The sequence below is a fragment of the Penicillium argentinense genome, assembly GCF_028826775.1.
Source record: "Penicillium argentinense strain IBT 30761 chromosome Unknown utg000011l_segment0_segment0, whole genome shotgun sequence".
Lineage (NCBI taxonomy): Eukaryota > Fungi > Ascomycota > Eurotiomycetes > Eurotiales > Aspergillaceae > Penicillium > Penicillium argentinense.
The window spans coordinates 440,656-455,519 of record NW_026622670.1 but is presented as its reverse complement, the minus strand read 5'-3'; the positions used below and the strand labels follow the sequence as shown (position 1 = coordinate 455,519).

At 52.1% G+C, this 14,864-nt stretch overlaps 5 protein-coding genes across 5 annotated transcripts; 3 read left to right on the top strand and 2 right to left on the bottom strand.

The window, feature by feature from the left end:
• Positions 1–733: 733 nt before the first annotated feature.
• On the top strand, positions 734–3,495 carry N7532_011176 (putative C6 transcription factor; the record flags this gene model as incomplete). The annotated part of the gene is made up of 5 exons (XM_056623667.1): positions 734–915; positions 1,006–1,040; positions 1,099–1,215; positions 1,272–2,643; positions 2,694–3,495. The coding sequence occupies 5 exons, from the start codon at positions 734–736 to the stop codon at positions 3,493–3,495; spliced, it is 2,508 nt and encodes an 835-aa protein (XP_056468655.1).
• A 704-nt stretch (positions 3,496–4,199) lies between these two features.
• On the bottom strand, positions 4,200–6,429 carry N7532_011175 (putative Ste20-like serine/threonine protein kinase; the record flags this gene model as incomplete). Its single annotated transcript, XM_056623666.1, has 4 exons — positions 4,200–5,820; positions 5,871–6,221; positions 6,286–6,316; positions 6,378–6,429. The coding sequence occupies 4 exons, from the start codon at positions 6,427–6,429 to the stop codon at positions 4,200–4,202; spliced, it is 2,055 nt and encodes a 684-aa protein (XP_056468654.1).
• Positions 6,430–7,469: 1,040 nt separating this feature from the next.
• On the bottom strand, positions 7,470–9,081 carry N7532_011174 (DNA-protein crosslink repair co-factor UBX5; the record flags this gene model as incomplete). The annotated part of the gene is made up of 2 exons (XM_056623665.1): positions 7,470–8,548; positions 8,610–9,081. 2 exons carry the CDS (start codon positions 9,079–9,081, stop codon positions 7,470–7,472), a joined length of 1,551 nt encoding a protein of 516 aa, XP_056468653.1.
• Positions 9,082–9,641: 560 nt separating this feature from the next.
• On the top strand, positions 9,642–11,740 carry N7532_011173 (AAA family ATPase CDC6; the record flags this gene model as incomplete). The annotated part of the gene is made up of 3 exons (XM_056623664.1): positions 9,642–9,690; positions 9,757–10,050; positions 10,110–11,740. The coding sequence occupies 3 exons, from the start codon at positions 9,642–9,644 to the stop codon at positions 11,738–11,740; spliced, it is 1,974 nt and encodes a 657-aa protein (XP_056468652.1).
• A 614-nt stretch (positions 11,741–12,354) lies between these two features.
• N7532_011172 (uncharacterized protein) lies at positions 12,355–12,610 on the top strand (the record flags this gene model as incomplete). Its single annotated transcript, XM_056623663.1, has 2 exons — positions 12,355–12,442; positions 12,471–12,610. The coding sequence occupies 2 exons, from the start codon at positions 12,355–12,357 to the stop codon at positions 12,608–12,610; spliced, it is 228 nt and encodes a 75-aa protein (XP_056468651.1).
• Between the last annotated feature and the right edge of the window lie 2,254 nt (positions 12,611–14,864).

Here is a 14,864-nt window from a genome sequence, read left to right as displayed (position 1 = left end):
AAAGAAACCTGGACTCGACGTGGGGGTGCGACACTTTTTCAAAGTCGCGAAGCTGCGAGGGGAAGGCCGAGCCCTCGGGGCATTGCTGGCCCGAGAGGCGGATCTAATGACCCGCGTCGCCAGTGGGAAGTCCATCCGGCGGCAGGGCATACTCGGTGGTGTCGCGTAAAAGGCAAAGGTCGTGGATAAATGTTTTGATTTTCAACACGCGACTCATCCTAGAATGGGGCTTTGCGTCGAATACCACTGCAAATTTGTTGTCGGTAGTGACCTTTTTGCGCGATCTAGCTGCTCCATCCGGCCGCGGCTTATTCCCTGCAAATATATAACTAGCCAGCACTAACAATAAAATTCACAAGTACTGTGCGGACAGAGCTCGCACATTAATAATTTCGCATTCTTCTATTCTTTTCAGGAGCTACATTCCTTTACGACACTTTTTTTACACGTTTCCTCGCTGATCCTGGCGCATTCGCACACGCACATGTGAGTGGAGAACGCGGGGGTGGCCCCAGTTGCTGCCTGAGGCTGCGGTCCAGTGACTCCCCGAGTTTCGTCCTCTTTTTCTCCCTCGGCCATTAGTTTCCCTGATCTTCTCGGACTATCTGCGATCCTCTCGGTTTAGCCCGGCCTCCATCCCGTGCATCGATCTAGGCCCGCGTCATGGTGTGAGACCCGCTATCTCCGTCTGCAGGAACGGCTTGGTGGCCCTATCGTTGCTCGCTATAGCAAAATGCCGAACACTGCACCTCCCGCACAACAACCCCTGCCCCCCAGTCAGCACCCCGGGGACCCCAATCGGGACCAGAGCCCAGCTGAATACTCGTCTGCCGCCGAATCCGATAACGAGCTGCTCGGCGCCAATGGCTCGGGCAGCTCGCGGACGTTGAAGCGCAAGCGCCCCCTCACCGTGTCGTACGTTCCCTCTTGGATCGATTCTGTTCATGCTAGCAACCAGCCTGGCGCGCATCATGAGAAAGCTACCTGTACTAACTGTGTATCAAGTTGTGAGCTCTGCAAGCAGCGCAAAGTCAAGTGCGGTAAGTTTCAACTGCAAGAAAGCCAAAGCACGACAAGATCTAATTTGTTGAGGAACAGATCGCGTACAGCCAAGTTGTGGCTGGTGCACTCGCAATGGCCAACTGTGCGAGTACAGAGAGCGCAAGAAGCCAGGCCTGAGAGCTGGATATGGCAAGGAATTGGAGCAACGACTCGGTAAGAGTGCCAGCCGTCATCTGCTTTCACGATCTAATCATTCGTCTTTGGTTTAGATCGACTAGAAGAAGTCATCAAGGCGCAAGCTCGACTCATTGAGATGCACATCCTTCAGCCAGCAATGCGCCAGGATGTACATCACGCTGGATCGATCGCATACAGCTCTCCCTCAGAACCATCAGCGGTTCATGGTCCCAGTCCCCGAGGCGCACTTTACTTCAATGATCCCTCCTCATCGGTAGCGCTGCCTTCACGCCGTGCGGACGTTTCTATTCCGAGTCCATCGGATACATCAGTCAAGAACCTGGTGCACAATCCTTTGCAACCCGGGGTTCCTCCGTCGGCGATGGGCACGTTGCCACCAGCACCCAACGCTCAACGCACCGACTACACTGGAAACGAATCGTCGTTGGAGGTTCCTGTTAGCCTGTTTGCCAACCAAGAGCACTCTCTTACGGATCCAGATCTCGACCTTCCTCCCTACGATCTACTTTACGCGCTAGTGGATCTTTATTTCGAGCATATCAACTCCTGGTGCCCTATTCTTCATCGTCGATCCACACTGGATACTTTCTTCGGACCATCTCCTCTCGAAGAAGCCGATCGAATGGTACTGTACTCGATTGTGGCAACAACACTGCGCTTCTCCACAGACAGCAGGCTCAACGAACAAAACCGGAAGCGTTATCATGACTCTTCCAAGCAAAAGGTTCTTCTGTACGGGTTGGAGAATTCCTCCGTGAAAGCTCTTCAAGCCCTCGTGATTTTAGCGCTGGACTTGGTCGGTTCTTCTAATGGACCGCCCGGATGGAAGCTCCTTGCCTTAATTACCAGATCTGTGGTACAGCTTGGGTTGGCAGTGGAGTCTAAGTCTTCACTCATCGCCCCTGTTTACCCATCCATCTACACTCTCCGAGCTGTCACTCTGTCAGAGCCAGATTCATGGATTGAAGACGAGAGCAGACGACGACTCTTCTGGATGGTTTACCTGCTGGACCGTTATTCAACCATTGCCACAGCGTTCAATTTCGCCTTGGACGACAAGGACATTGACCGCAAGCTTCCCTGCAAGGATGAATTCTTCATGAAGAACCAGCCCGTGGAAACCAGACGTTTCCATTGCTCGAGTGACCGTGCCGATTACTTGAGCCATGCCGAGAATGTCGGATCTTTCGGTTTATACATCGAGATTCTGGGTATTCTTTCCCGTATTCACGTATTTCTGAAGCGGCCTGTGGATATTGGTTCACTGTCAGACGTGGAAGAATGGCAGGCGACGTATCGCAAACTCGACAGCGAACTGACATCGTGGGAGTTCAATCTACCCGCCGAGTACGCCTATGAGAACTCCTCCCGCCTCTTCAGTGGATCAAAGCAAAGTCGGACTCTACACAGTGACTGGGTACAGCTTCATGCCACATACCAAACGTGAGTAGCACTCCATCTCATGCCTCAAAACCATCCCTAACAACGTCCAGCGCTGTAATCCGTCTACATTCATCCGCCGCCTATCCAACAACCCGCTCCCCAATTTTCACACCATCCTACAGCGCCAGCCAAAGATGCCTCCTAGCAGTCGACAACATCCTCTCCGTAACTCGCTTCGTCGTCGAAAACAACATGCTCGACAAACTCGGACCCCCCTTCGCCTTCACCCTCTGGGTATCAGCCCGCCTCCTCCTAGTCCACGGCTCCACAATCGCCCACACCGTCAGCCCAGACATCCTCTTCTTCGTCGACACCCTAGCCCGCATGGGCTACCACTGGAAAGTCGCAGAACGCTACAGTAACATCCTACAACGCGTCCTAGACGAATACGGCGAATACCAGCAATCCGGCGCAATCGACGGCGAAAGATCCACACCCTCAACAGTCAAGATCCTCGCCGACATGCGCCGCTGCGCATTCGATCTTGACTTCCTGATCTCTCGTCAACCACGTGAATCACCCTCAATGACAAGCGCAGCAGGAAATGACCCCGCCCGTGCCTCGGCGTCTGCTATCCCGCCCCGAAACCTGGCTCCCAATGAACTCGAGTATCTGGATGTCTTTGGCTTCTTCAATGTCCCACGGGTTCCGCCTGCGCGCGCACCGGACCCCTCGGCTGCGGGGCACCTTGAGATGACCGAGTCAGTTCCGAATCCCATGTCTATTCATGGTCTTACTGGGACTGAGCCGGTTGCCGATGCGAATGCTCCTGTCAATGCGAATGAATTTAATATTACGAATTACCTGATTCCGACGCCAGAGACGGACTGGCTTTTCCGGCCGGGCGGTTGAATGTTTCGAGTCTATGATTTCTTTTTCACGAGTGTACGGCTGGACTAAATTTCTCATAAATATTTTCTAACGATATCCTTATATCCTCTCAGCGTGGGGTTTTGTTTTACGACAGCCACTGCTTTATGTTTCCATTTACAATACCAGTTCATGGCTACGCATTAGCCCCTTGCAATTCCCATCTTCATCAACTCTACTCCTCCTCGTTCAATTCTCATGAACATAGTGCTCTACTACGAATTGTTGTGCAATATGATACCCTTCAGATTTCTGGAAATGGACAAGCTACTTTGATACTGATATGATCGAACTTTAAACCATGACGTATACATACTCTGCTCGTAGTTATAGGCTCGTGCTTGTATTACATTGCTCTAAGTCCAAGCGCTTCGATAGCACATTCCAAAGAACACAATTATCTACTGGGATAAATTTAATTGTTTGTCTAGCGTAATTTAGAAAAGGCAATACAAACGCTTTAACGCACCTGTTTTTTGTGCTTTCCCTTAGAGTCAGAAATCAAACCAAGGAAACAAAAAGGAAAAGAAAGAAAAGAATTCTGCCCGGTACCAGACCAGGCCGGATAAAAAGCTAATTTCAACCTGTAGATGCACGCATTCAGTGAAAATCCCGGTGGCCCTGAACTTTGAAACCCCAAGGCCACACCAATCCATGTCCATGCTTGAAAATAACAAAACTCCTTTCTAATGGCGTCCATTTGGCCCAATCCGAACAAGTACCTCCTCCAAAAAGACATCAAGAACGGCGTCGACGCCACCACCCATGGGGACGGGGTCGGTCATATCCCACTGGTGAAGTCTGGTCATTAGGCTCGCGATATCATTCGTGATTCCCTCCATTTCGGCGTGAACTTGTACACGACGATCCCAAGCCTCGTGTTCCTCAGGCGTGACCTCACGCTCTCCCTGGCCATAGTTCCGGACTGGATCGTGACGAGCGAGGTGACGGCCGCGACGATTCATGGCAGTGCGGAGTGCGGGTACAATGACTGAGCCGTAGGCGGTAGCACGCTCCGCTTCAGCGGGAGTTTGGCGAGAGTTCGCAGGTAATTTGGGTGTATCGGGAGCTGGAGTAGACCCGGTTGGGGTTTGAGGACGACTGGCATTTCGATAGCGCGGGTCTTTGCGACCCGGGGCAAGCTTGGACTTCAAACCGGGTTGTGGAGTCGGTGATCCGGGCTGTTGTTGATGGGCACTGGGCGGACCAGTACGAGGTGACATAGCGCTCAGATTGAGATCAGGCAGTGGGCGCTGGCCGAGTAGATGTTTGCGAGAAACTTGGCCTGGGTTGCGCGACTGCTCAGCGGAAATATTGCCGGCGGATTGGGCATGTGTGGTTTTCGGGAAATGGGGCTCAACCGGGGAGGATGTCTTTGATGGCGGTGATCCACCACCGCTGGCGAAGTCCACAACTGCCTTTGTGTAGCGGTCGTTGTGGACATTGACGGGGGAGCTATTCTGAGAGGTGTTGGACGCCATGCGGGGAGGAGGGGGTTGAGCGACAGGTGAGACAGGCTGGGAAGAAGCGGGCTTTGAAGGGGACAGAGGGAGAGGGGGAAGGGCAGCGGATGGCATGGAAGAACGTGAGATATCACCGAGCTGGGGACTTGCGTATTTTTTGGCAGATGGGTTAGCCATTCCCTGTTTCGGGCGAACCAGCGGTTCTGTTGATGGCTTTTCATCGCCTTGGAGATCCCACTCCTCAGTGTCTTGAGAACGGGAATTAGTATCGGAATCCTTCTTGGGTTGCAGGGCAGGTCCAGTAGGCCGACCAACGGGTCTCACGGTGCCGAAGTCCCAGAGGTCCTCCTGATGCTCAGAAGGCGCCGCGGTGGGCTCCTCAACCTCGTCGTAATACTCATCATCATCCTTACCACAATGTGTTGCCTGCCAGCGTTCGGCACGCTCAATCAGTTCAGTCAGGTATGTTGTCCGCTTCGCCTTCTTGATGAATGGGTGCTCGAGCAGCTCCCGTGCAGAAGGTCTCTCCTTTGGGTCCCGCCGGAGGCACAGTTCAACGAACTGTTTGAAATGTTTCGTGAAGCTGCCGTTCAGAGTCGGAGGTGGGTTCTTGGGGATCAGGAAGAGGACCTTCATGGGGTGGATATCTGCATAGGGTGGATCCCCACAAGCCAATTCAATTGCTGTGATTCCCAATGACCAGATATCGGCTTTGTAGTCATATCCCGATTGCTTGATGACCTCCGGTGCCATCCAAAACGGAGTCCCGACAAAAGTATTCTTCTTTGTCATCGTCGCGGACAGCTGCCCAGAAACACCGAAGTCGGCCAGCTTTACTTGGCCACTGGCACTCAACAAGATATTCGCAGCTAATACACGTCAGTTTCTTCTCACTTGGCTCTGATATGTTGGAACACAATGAACTTGCCTTTGATATCTCGGTGCAGCTTTTTGTCCGTGTGGAGATAATCCAAACCATGCAGAAGCTCTCGCAAAATGATTGCGATGTACTCTTCGTGAATCGCCCCTGGGCGGAGCAGACCGTGGCAACTGCCACCAGAGCAGAACTCCATGATAATCCACAGGTTGGACCCTTTCAGATAGGATCCATGGTACTTCGTCACGTATGGAGACTTGAGCTCCGAGAGAATGGCGATCTCTTGAATGATGTCGTCGACTTCGTCTTCGGCATTCTCGACATCGATGATTTTGATGGCGACTGATTCTCCGGTACGCCTATCAACGCTATACGGGTTCCAAATGTTAGTAAAGTTCTTGATATGTAGCTCATGATTCCAAAGTCACTTACCCTTTGTAAACTCGGCCAAAACTTCCACCACCTAGAGAATATCATGGTCAGTATACTTCACACACGTAGTCAATATGGAGAGAATGACTTACCGATGCATGTCTGCTTGGTGTAGATGGACTCTGGATCGATCGGACCCGGCATTTTGATGAGTGGTTCTATCGGCAACGCTCTGAAACACACGACCTCGAAAGGGTGAACCGCGGTACCGCGGGCCTGGTCTTGGACCGATGCGAGCTTGTTGGCGAGCCTAATCGGACCGCAGGTAGAACGTAGGGGGTGGTAATAGGGTAAGCAACCCTGGCGAGAAAAGGAGATGCACAAAAGATGGCAAAGGCTTGTACCAGGCAAGCGTGTGCAAAATCACGTCTGGATAGAATCGATAAAGGATTTGGGGTCGATTTCCAAGGGGGATACGATAGGATAGTAAGGGTGGTGTGGGACGTGAAAATGACTGCCTTCACAGGACTAGGTTGTTGTTAGTGGAAATTTCCGAAGAGTGAATTTGGGACGCAGCCTAGGCTGCTGCCCAGGCATAGCAGAGCCAACCTACCGATACGGAGTCGTCCCTGTGCGGCGTCAACAAAAGAGGAAGGAGTGGATAAGAGCGTTCAGGTGGGCTGTCGCAGTGTGTATGCACCAGTATCAGACCACCAGTGATGAAGCACAAGTGTGTGAAGGGGAAGTTTGGATCGGTGCGAGAATTATCGCAATGGCAAGGAGATCGTCTAGCGGAAGCCCTTGCGTTGTTTATCTAGACGCGGGGTGCATTCTGCCGATAGCAACTAAGGGCGGTGTGCTTATCGGGCCCTGGATACAAGATGGCCGCGGTGCAAAGAATAACGGTACGGGCTTTAAAAAGGCCCGGGGTGAGCAATCATAAAGATACGTTGAAAACCTACCTTTACATATCAGAGACTGGGAATAGTAAATCTGCTGCGTAATTCGTGGGGAAATCTAGGCCCGGAACTATGGAAATCTTGAAAAACGTTCTATCGAGGCGATACCTCTGCTACATCGCGCGGAGGCGGTGTTGGGGAGATTCGGGTCCTTGCATGCGGCAGCCAAGGTGGCGCTGCAGTCGACATCCAATTTCGGAGTACTGCATGAAGAACTTGGAAATCACTGCCACGCCGAGACAACCGAGTGTCAGCAGGAGCGAATCGAAATGCGCTTAAAGCCGCCTACTCCTCCAGATATCCAATCATGACCGTACCATTCTTCAGCCCTGCGTCCTCGATGCTCGTCGAAAGATGTTCGATTAAATTGCGTCCCATGGCATTCAGCTCAAACCCCACACCGACCTTGTCCTCCAGAGGTGGGTCGGCCTTGAGCCATTCATAGATACGTTGGACCGGATCGGAAAGCGCAAATCGTCGAATAACCCGACCAGACGGGTGACGAAATTGAATGCGGGTAGTCGTTGCCGGGTCTGCAGCAGGCTCTGTGTGTGGTTGGTTGGTTGGGATGGAGGCGAACACGGAATTTTCCGATTCTTCATCAGGCTGAGTTCCACTCATGACCTCGTCGTCGTCCTCGGTTGCCCGGCCCTTGCCTTTGACGTCGTCGGTGCTGCGAGTCAAATCGTCGGGGTCTCCTTGCTTTTGTCCAGCAGTTGCTCCCTCGCCAAGGCTGTTCCTCATGGCCATCTCCAACATCTCCTCCTCGGTCATGGCGTCCACGGTCTTCTCCTTTTCTTGCTTGCGCTTGGCAACAGGATTTCGCACATTGTGTTTCAAGCTGTAGCGGTCGAGGAATTCGTGGAGTTGCATTAGAAAGTCGGCAGTCTTGACAACCGGTGGCCCAGACCAGATCTTCATCTGTTCACCAGTTCGGGGATCGACGATGGCGATGTGGGGATAGTTGTCGGAGACGTCGCTCGCCTGGAAGTAATATTGAAGATAGGCAGATGCCTTGGGGTCGTCCTTAGAATATTGTAGGAAGATGAAATGCTCTCGCACAGTCTCTTGAACACTCTTGTCTTTCCAGAGATCTCGGTTGAGAACTTGACAATCGAATATCGACGAGTCTTGGATGTTGATCAGTAGCCACTTCTCGTTCTCTTTGCCCTCGTCACGCGCGATATCCCAGGGGACCCGAGACATGATCTCAAACGGGGGCCGGTACATTTCCGCAAGCATATTTTGTTTTGATGAGATTTCCGATGCACCGCCTGTCGCTCTCGCGAGTTGCTCTTGGTGGGTATCCGAGTCGCCGGCCCAGATCGAGGAGGTGTCGCGCTGGTTGAAGATACCTGGGCGCCCTGATAAGAGTTAGTTCATATCCAAACATTCAAATAAAGATTTGCATAGGGGAGTACGAACCACCACGTTGACGAGCCCGCAGTTGGCTCAGAATATTGGTGTGCATAGCATCATCGTCATCGTAATCCGCGCCGGGCCCCACCAACGTCTCAGTCGTGCGCGCCATCGGTGCTCGTACACCATCGTCGTCAAAGCCAGCACCATGACCGCCTCCACCAGTTGCGCCCTCACCTCCGTACATTTCCTCCTGGAGCCGGCGAGCCATGGCAGCATCATCTTCGAACGTTGATTCAGCCGGTCGTTGGTTCTCGATATCGTCATCGGAGTCGGAATCAATATGAACGACGCCTGATTCATCCTCAAAGCGAGAGGATCGGGGAGGCTGGCTGGGCTCTTCGCTCAAGCCGCCGTTTTCGAAGTAGAGCTGCATGGCCTGTTCGATGTTAAAATCGGCGAGCTGCAGGTACTGTGTCGCCAGCTCCGGCGTGGAGCCGGTAATTTCGGTAAACTGGGCCACGACGTCACTTTCCATCGTGGCGATGGGATCGAGTGGCTACTGTCGAGATGAAAGATGTGGAATGAGGAGGTGGATAGAGAGCAAGAAGGAGTGTGTCGCGATCTCTAGATTGTCGGTGGTAATTGTGGGGAGGGAAGCTCGAATGCAAACAGCTGCAAACCGAGGATCAACACAGTGGATACCCCGCGCGACGGCTGTTGGAGCAAGATGACATCAAGAGAAGGTCAGATCCAGCTTCCTCGAATTGCCAAGTGAATCAATATGAATAACCAGTAGTATGTAGAAGACCAGTCAAAGAAAGCTCCGAGCGAGTGATCTGCCATCGGCGACACAGCTACCAGTCCCGTGACCCGCAGCCCTCGGGGCGCTGACTGCGTCTTTGGTCAGTGTGGGTTTCCGTACCTGATTTTACCCGCTTAGGAATGCGACGCGTCGCGTACGCGCCCAACAGGCGGAGGCCCGTGAGGTGAAACCCGCGTGGGAGTGTCACTGGCATTGTCACTCGAACTTGCATCTGCGTCCCGATCACCGTCACCTCCGCTCCTGCATTTCGATTTCACTTCAGAGGAGTAATCATGGCAGCTACGGTGTTGGGAAAGCGTGCCCGCTCAGCCGCCGAGGAAGGTGAGTTCTCCGTCGCTGTGCCTGCCGCCATGTGAGAAATTTGAACTTACGCAGTCTTGCTTCCAGCATTACCGGTGCGCACAACAAGCAAGCGCCGCACGATCGCACCTCGAGCCCCCCGTGAATTTGCTGCGCCTGCCTCGACAACTCTCCGTCGCACACGATCCAGCGCACGACTCGCGAATCAGCCGCCGCCGGACCAGGAGAACAACGAAACCCAGGAAAAGACCCATGCAAAGACCCAGGAAAAGGCGCCTTCTAAGCACACAAAGCCGGTCCCTGATGAACCAACTATAGAGGGTGAATCTCCAACCAAGATCAAATCGCATTTCCGCACCTCGAAGCTTGTTCTGGTAGAGGGTAAGCCGAGGGAACCGGAGATTTCAAATCAATCAATGCTAACTCATCTATTTGTACAGAGGAGCCCGAGAAGCCCGCACCAGTTGTTGAATTCAAAACTCCCCAGAAGAACCGATACCGAGATGCCCTGCAACATTCTCCAGTCACTCCCCGGCATCGCGTCCAAGTCGGTGCCAAGTCATCGACTCCCAGAACCCCTCGGCACGCCGATCTGCCTCCCACCCCACGTCCAAGTGCTACACCCACTGTTCCGCAATCGGTCTATTCCCAAGCTCGCCAATTGTTCGCTCGTGGTGCCAACTCAGGCCGCCTTGTGGGACGTGATGCTGAACGAGAAAAGGTTGCTACGTTTGTCAAGGGCTGTGTGGATTCCCAAAGAGGAGGTTGTCTCTACATTAGCGGACCGCCGGGAACAGGAAAGAGTGCAATGGTCGGCGAAGTCTGCCAGGATATGGATCTGTCGTCCGTGAAGGTGTCTCACGTGAACTGTGTGAGCATGCGGAACGCCCGTGACGTCTACAGCAAGCTCATCCAAGACTTCGGAGACGAGACGGAAGTGTTCAAGAAAAGCGAAGCCGATCGATTGAAGGACATGTTCCTCCCGTCCAAACCTGATGGTCTCTATCTGGTCTCCCTGGACGAAATGGACCATCTCTTGATGGGAGATTCGGGTGTTCTGCAGTCTCTGTTCGAATGGTCCCTCCATGCCAAGTCCACCCTCATCCTAATCGGCATCGCCAACGCCCTGGACCTGACAGATCGATCTCTCCCGCAACTCAAGGCAAAGAATCTTAAGCCTATCCTGCTGCCTTTCTTGCCTTACAATGCGGCCTCCATTGCCAATGTCATCACCAACAAGCTGCGATCTCTGCTTTCGGCGGGTGAGGACTCGGATCCCAAGTTTGTCCCTTTCCTACAGCCCGCGGCTATTCAGCTTTGTGCGAAGAAAGTTGCCTCGCAGACCGGTGACCTTCGAAAAGCATTCGAGCTGATCAAACGCGCTATCGATGTGATCGAGCAAGAAACGCAATCAAAATTGCAGAAACAAGCTGCCGAGGCCGAGAACGCCTCAATACTCGCAGAGAATAAGAATCTCTCGACAACTTCGTTGAAGCCTAATCCAGCCCCTCAGACCCCAAGCATGGCAAGCTACACTCCTGTCACAGCACCTCGTGCCAGCATCGCCCACGTTGCACGTATCACAACATCAGCATTTGGCCAGGGTACCATTCAAAGGCTCAAGGGTCTCAATTTGCAACAAAAGGCTGCCATCTGCACCTTGATTGCTCTAGAGCGCAAGCGCCGCCAATTCGAAGCTCCCAGCACGCCCTCGAAATCTCGCTCGGGAGCCCCGACTGTCAAGCAGGCATTCGATACTTACTGCATACTGTGTCGAAACGATAACATCCTCCACCCTCTCACATCTACCGAGTTCAAAGATGTTCTCAGCAACTTAGAGACCATGGGACTGGTGGGCGATTACCAAGGTCGGGGTCGCGGTGGTACCGTGGCTGGTGGATCTGATGTTCGCCGAACACCTTCCAAATCTGGCAACGTGATGTCTACTCCTCATAAGAGTATGGATGAGCAAGGTCTCCTTTGCTTCGTCTCCCAGTCAGAAATTGAGGGCCAAATCGCCGGGCCTGGTGAGGGCATCCTGAGACGCCTGCTTCGGGGTGAGGGTCTGTAGAAAGCCCACCCGAACTGACCATTCTCGAGCTGAGTCTTCATCGTGTTTGTGAAAATTTCCTTTCCTTTTACGTGCATCCCCGGAGTCCTGTCAAGCGGAATTCGTTCGAGTTCAACACCATCGCATTTTCCGGCGTTGAACCTGCATATTATATTTGAGCGCTATTCTTACGATTTCATTTGTTATTTTGATTCTTTCCTTTGTGAATCATGCTCGCGACTTTGTCACGTTTCATACTGCTTGTCCAAAATCATTACACAACTACAATATATGATAAAAACAAAACCAAAACCAAAACCAAAAAAAAAAAAGAAAAATTTTGGATACAAATGGAAAATTCTATAAACATGAAAGTTTACGGAGACTTGATCGTCATGACTCGTAACGCCGCGGCCCATAATCACGATATCTCCGTCCCAAGAACACATCCATTGACCCCGGGGGCAAGTCATGGAATTCCTCGGTTGTTCGAATGAGAGCCTTTGATCAATATACGGCATGGCGACAAACCTAGCAGGGAAATACACAATACCCAGTCTGGCCATTGATAAACCAACCACAAGAAGGACCCATGTGAAGCATGCACTGCCGACGGCGCAAGATCCTAGCTGCTCATGGCCGTGCCTGATCGAAACATCATTAGCGGCAAACTTCAGCAAGGATTCGGCGCCATCCAAATGGGGCCGATATCAGGGATCATGGGTAAGCAGATTGAGACTTTGCATCCTAGGCTCGGGCGCACGAAAATTGCAAGGCTTCTGCTGCCCTATTTCTGCTGCGCTATTGCTGATGAAGAATGATTATCAGAGTGTTCTTGTGATCACCGATGAGAACGAGGACGAGGGGAGAAATGACCACAATGAAGGCTAGTAACCCGCTTGATCCCATCTTCCCAACTGGTCACCCGCTGTACTTCCTACTGCCACTATTTCCACTATCATTACTTCGTTACCGGCGACACTATTGCCAAACGCCTGGCTCGTAGAGAGGCTTGCAGGGCCCCATGTAGGGATATCTCTATTGGTGTTTTAGGAGACCTAATCTTAGATCAGCCAAGTTTATAGTTATCAGATCCGTCGACTGCGTCAGCGTGGGTCAATCGGGAAGGTTGTTGTCCATTTAGTAGATCATCTCAGCGCGTGGATATTCCCGACGGCTCATATTCTTCTCCTACAGAAGGGTATCTCGCTAAATGCCAGTGGAGAGGGGATATAGATAGATTTCAATTAAATACTCCTAGTTTTCCCGTTCCATGGAAACGTGAGAACCCAGCATCAGATAAGCCACGGACGATCTGGGAGGAACGGAAATGGTCAGCCGCAAAAAAAGCATCATGCACTTTTCCAGGGCTATTCCAAATGGCGAACAGCGAGTGCGGGGCGTTGAAGTTTCTTTCTGATCGCAATAGACAAGTTCAACCACTCAATATCCACTAGGAATGGATACTTAAGACCGGGCTTGTCCCTGCTGTTCGCACTTTGTGGTTGCGGAGTACTTCTCAGCTCCCATGTAGTTATAACTATACATCTGTATATCGTAGGCACGATCCCCCCCCCCCACGATCGCATCTTGGACACACCAGGAAATGGAAATTCCACCATCTCACCCAAAAGACCCTCCAGCCGACTCAAATCACCTCGCACCCACATCACAACAAGAAAAAACTCACTATGCCAACTCACTTAACCCAACCTCCGACCTCATCACCTGGGACACCCCAACAGACCCAACCTGCCCCCTTTCACTGGTCCTCACCTAACGATGGACAATAACGCTCCTCTGATCAATGGTGGGATGGTAACCCTAATGAGCGCCTCAATGCTCGCGCCCGCCCTGGGCCCCATAAGCAGCGCCCTGTCAATCAGCCCCAGATAAGCAAACACACTCCTCTCAATCTTCGTACTAGCCTTCACCTTCGGCCCCATGATCCTCGCGCCACTAGCCGACTGGATCCTCTCGTCGACCTGGTACGTACTCTGGAATACAGTGTGCGGCTTCTCACATACACGCGAGCTCCTCAACAGCCGGGTTCTTAGTTGGCTCGGTGCGAGCGCCGAGTACGCAATTACCACGCCTGTGCTGACAGATATTTGGCGCGCTAAGCAGCGGGGTCATTTGTTTGCCATCGCGACATTTGTGCCGTTGCTCGGTCCAGCGGTTAGGCCTGTTTTTGGAGGCCTTGCGGCCGAGCGGATTTGCTGGCGCTGGCTTTTTTGGGTCCTCTCCATCTTTGATGCGGTGCTCGTATCACGGACTGGCTATGGAAAGAGGAGATTCCATATGATGGGTCCTTTCTCCTCTACTCCCTCTTTTGTCAACATTGTGGTCGAATCCTACTGTTTTTTGAGGCGGGCCCGATCTATCGCAATTGATGACTATCGTCCAAAGCTAACCGAGTGTCTTTAGTTGACGGCGCCGGAATATCGGACCACTCATGGTTTTAGGATGGTCTTCTTGCCGGCTGGTCTATTCTGGTGTACTGTTGGTCGGCGGAGGTCATGGCGCCGTGGATTGTCATGATAATGGGGGCCACGGTCTTTGGGTATGGTGTTATTCTCAGCACCCAGACTATGCAGCAGTATGTCATGGAGTCTTATCAGGAATATGCTGCTTCGGCATATGCGTCAAGTCAATTCCTGCGGAGCATGACGGGTTCTGTTTCCCCATTTTTGCGCCGGCATTGTATGAGCGGCTCGGGTATGGATGGGGGAGGAGTATATTTGCGTTTATTTAGATTGAGTTTGGGGTACCGGTGCCGTTTATTGTTTGGGTTTATTGGGCTAGATTGAGGGACAAGGGGAAGGAAAGGACGAACGGGAAGGTATTTCCTACTTAGATTGATTCTCTAACGATGTACACCTACCACCATGCAGTTCATCCCATATACCTCGGGATTAGGGGAATGTCAATGCACTTCTTACGGGGTTGAGGTCGGTGTTGGGTGTCTTCGTGGGCGGTGTTGAATTTACAGATAGAATGAAGTCGGGAGAATGTACAAAGGAAGCGTAGGGAAATAAAGTCCCATCTTATGCAATAATACATACATAGGCTGAACCAGAAATACAAGAACAAAAGAAATGCATCAAAGCAGCGTGACCAGATAAAAAAGTAGAAGTAGCACCTA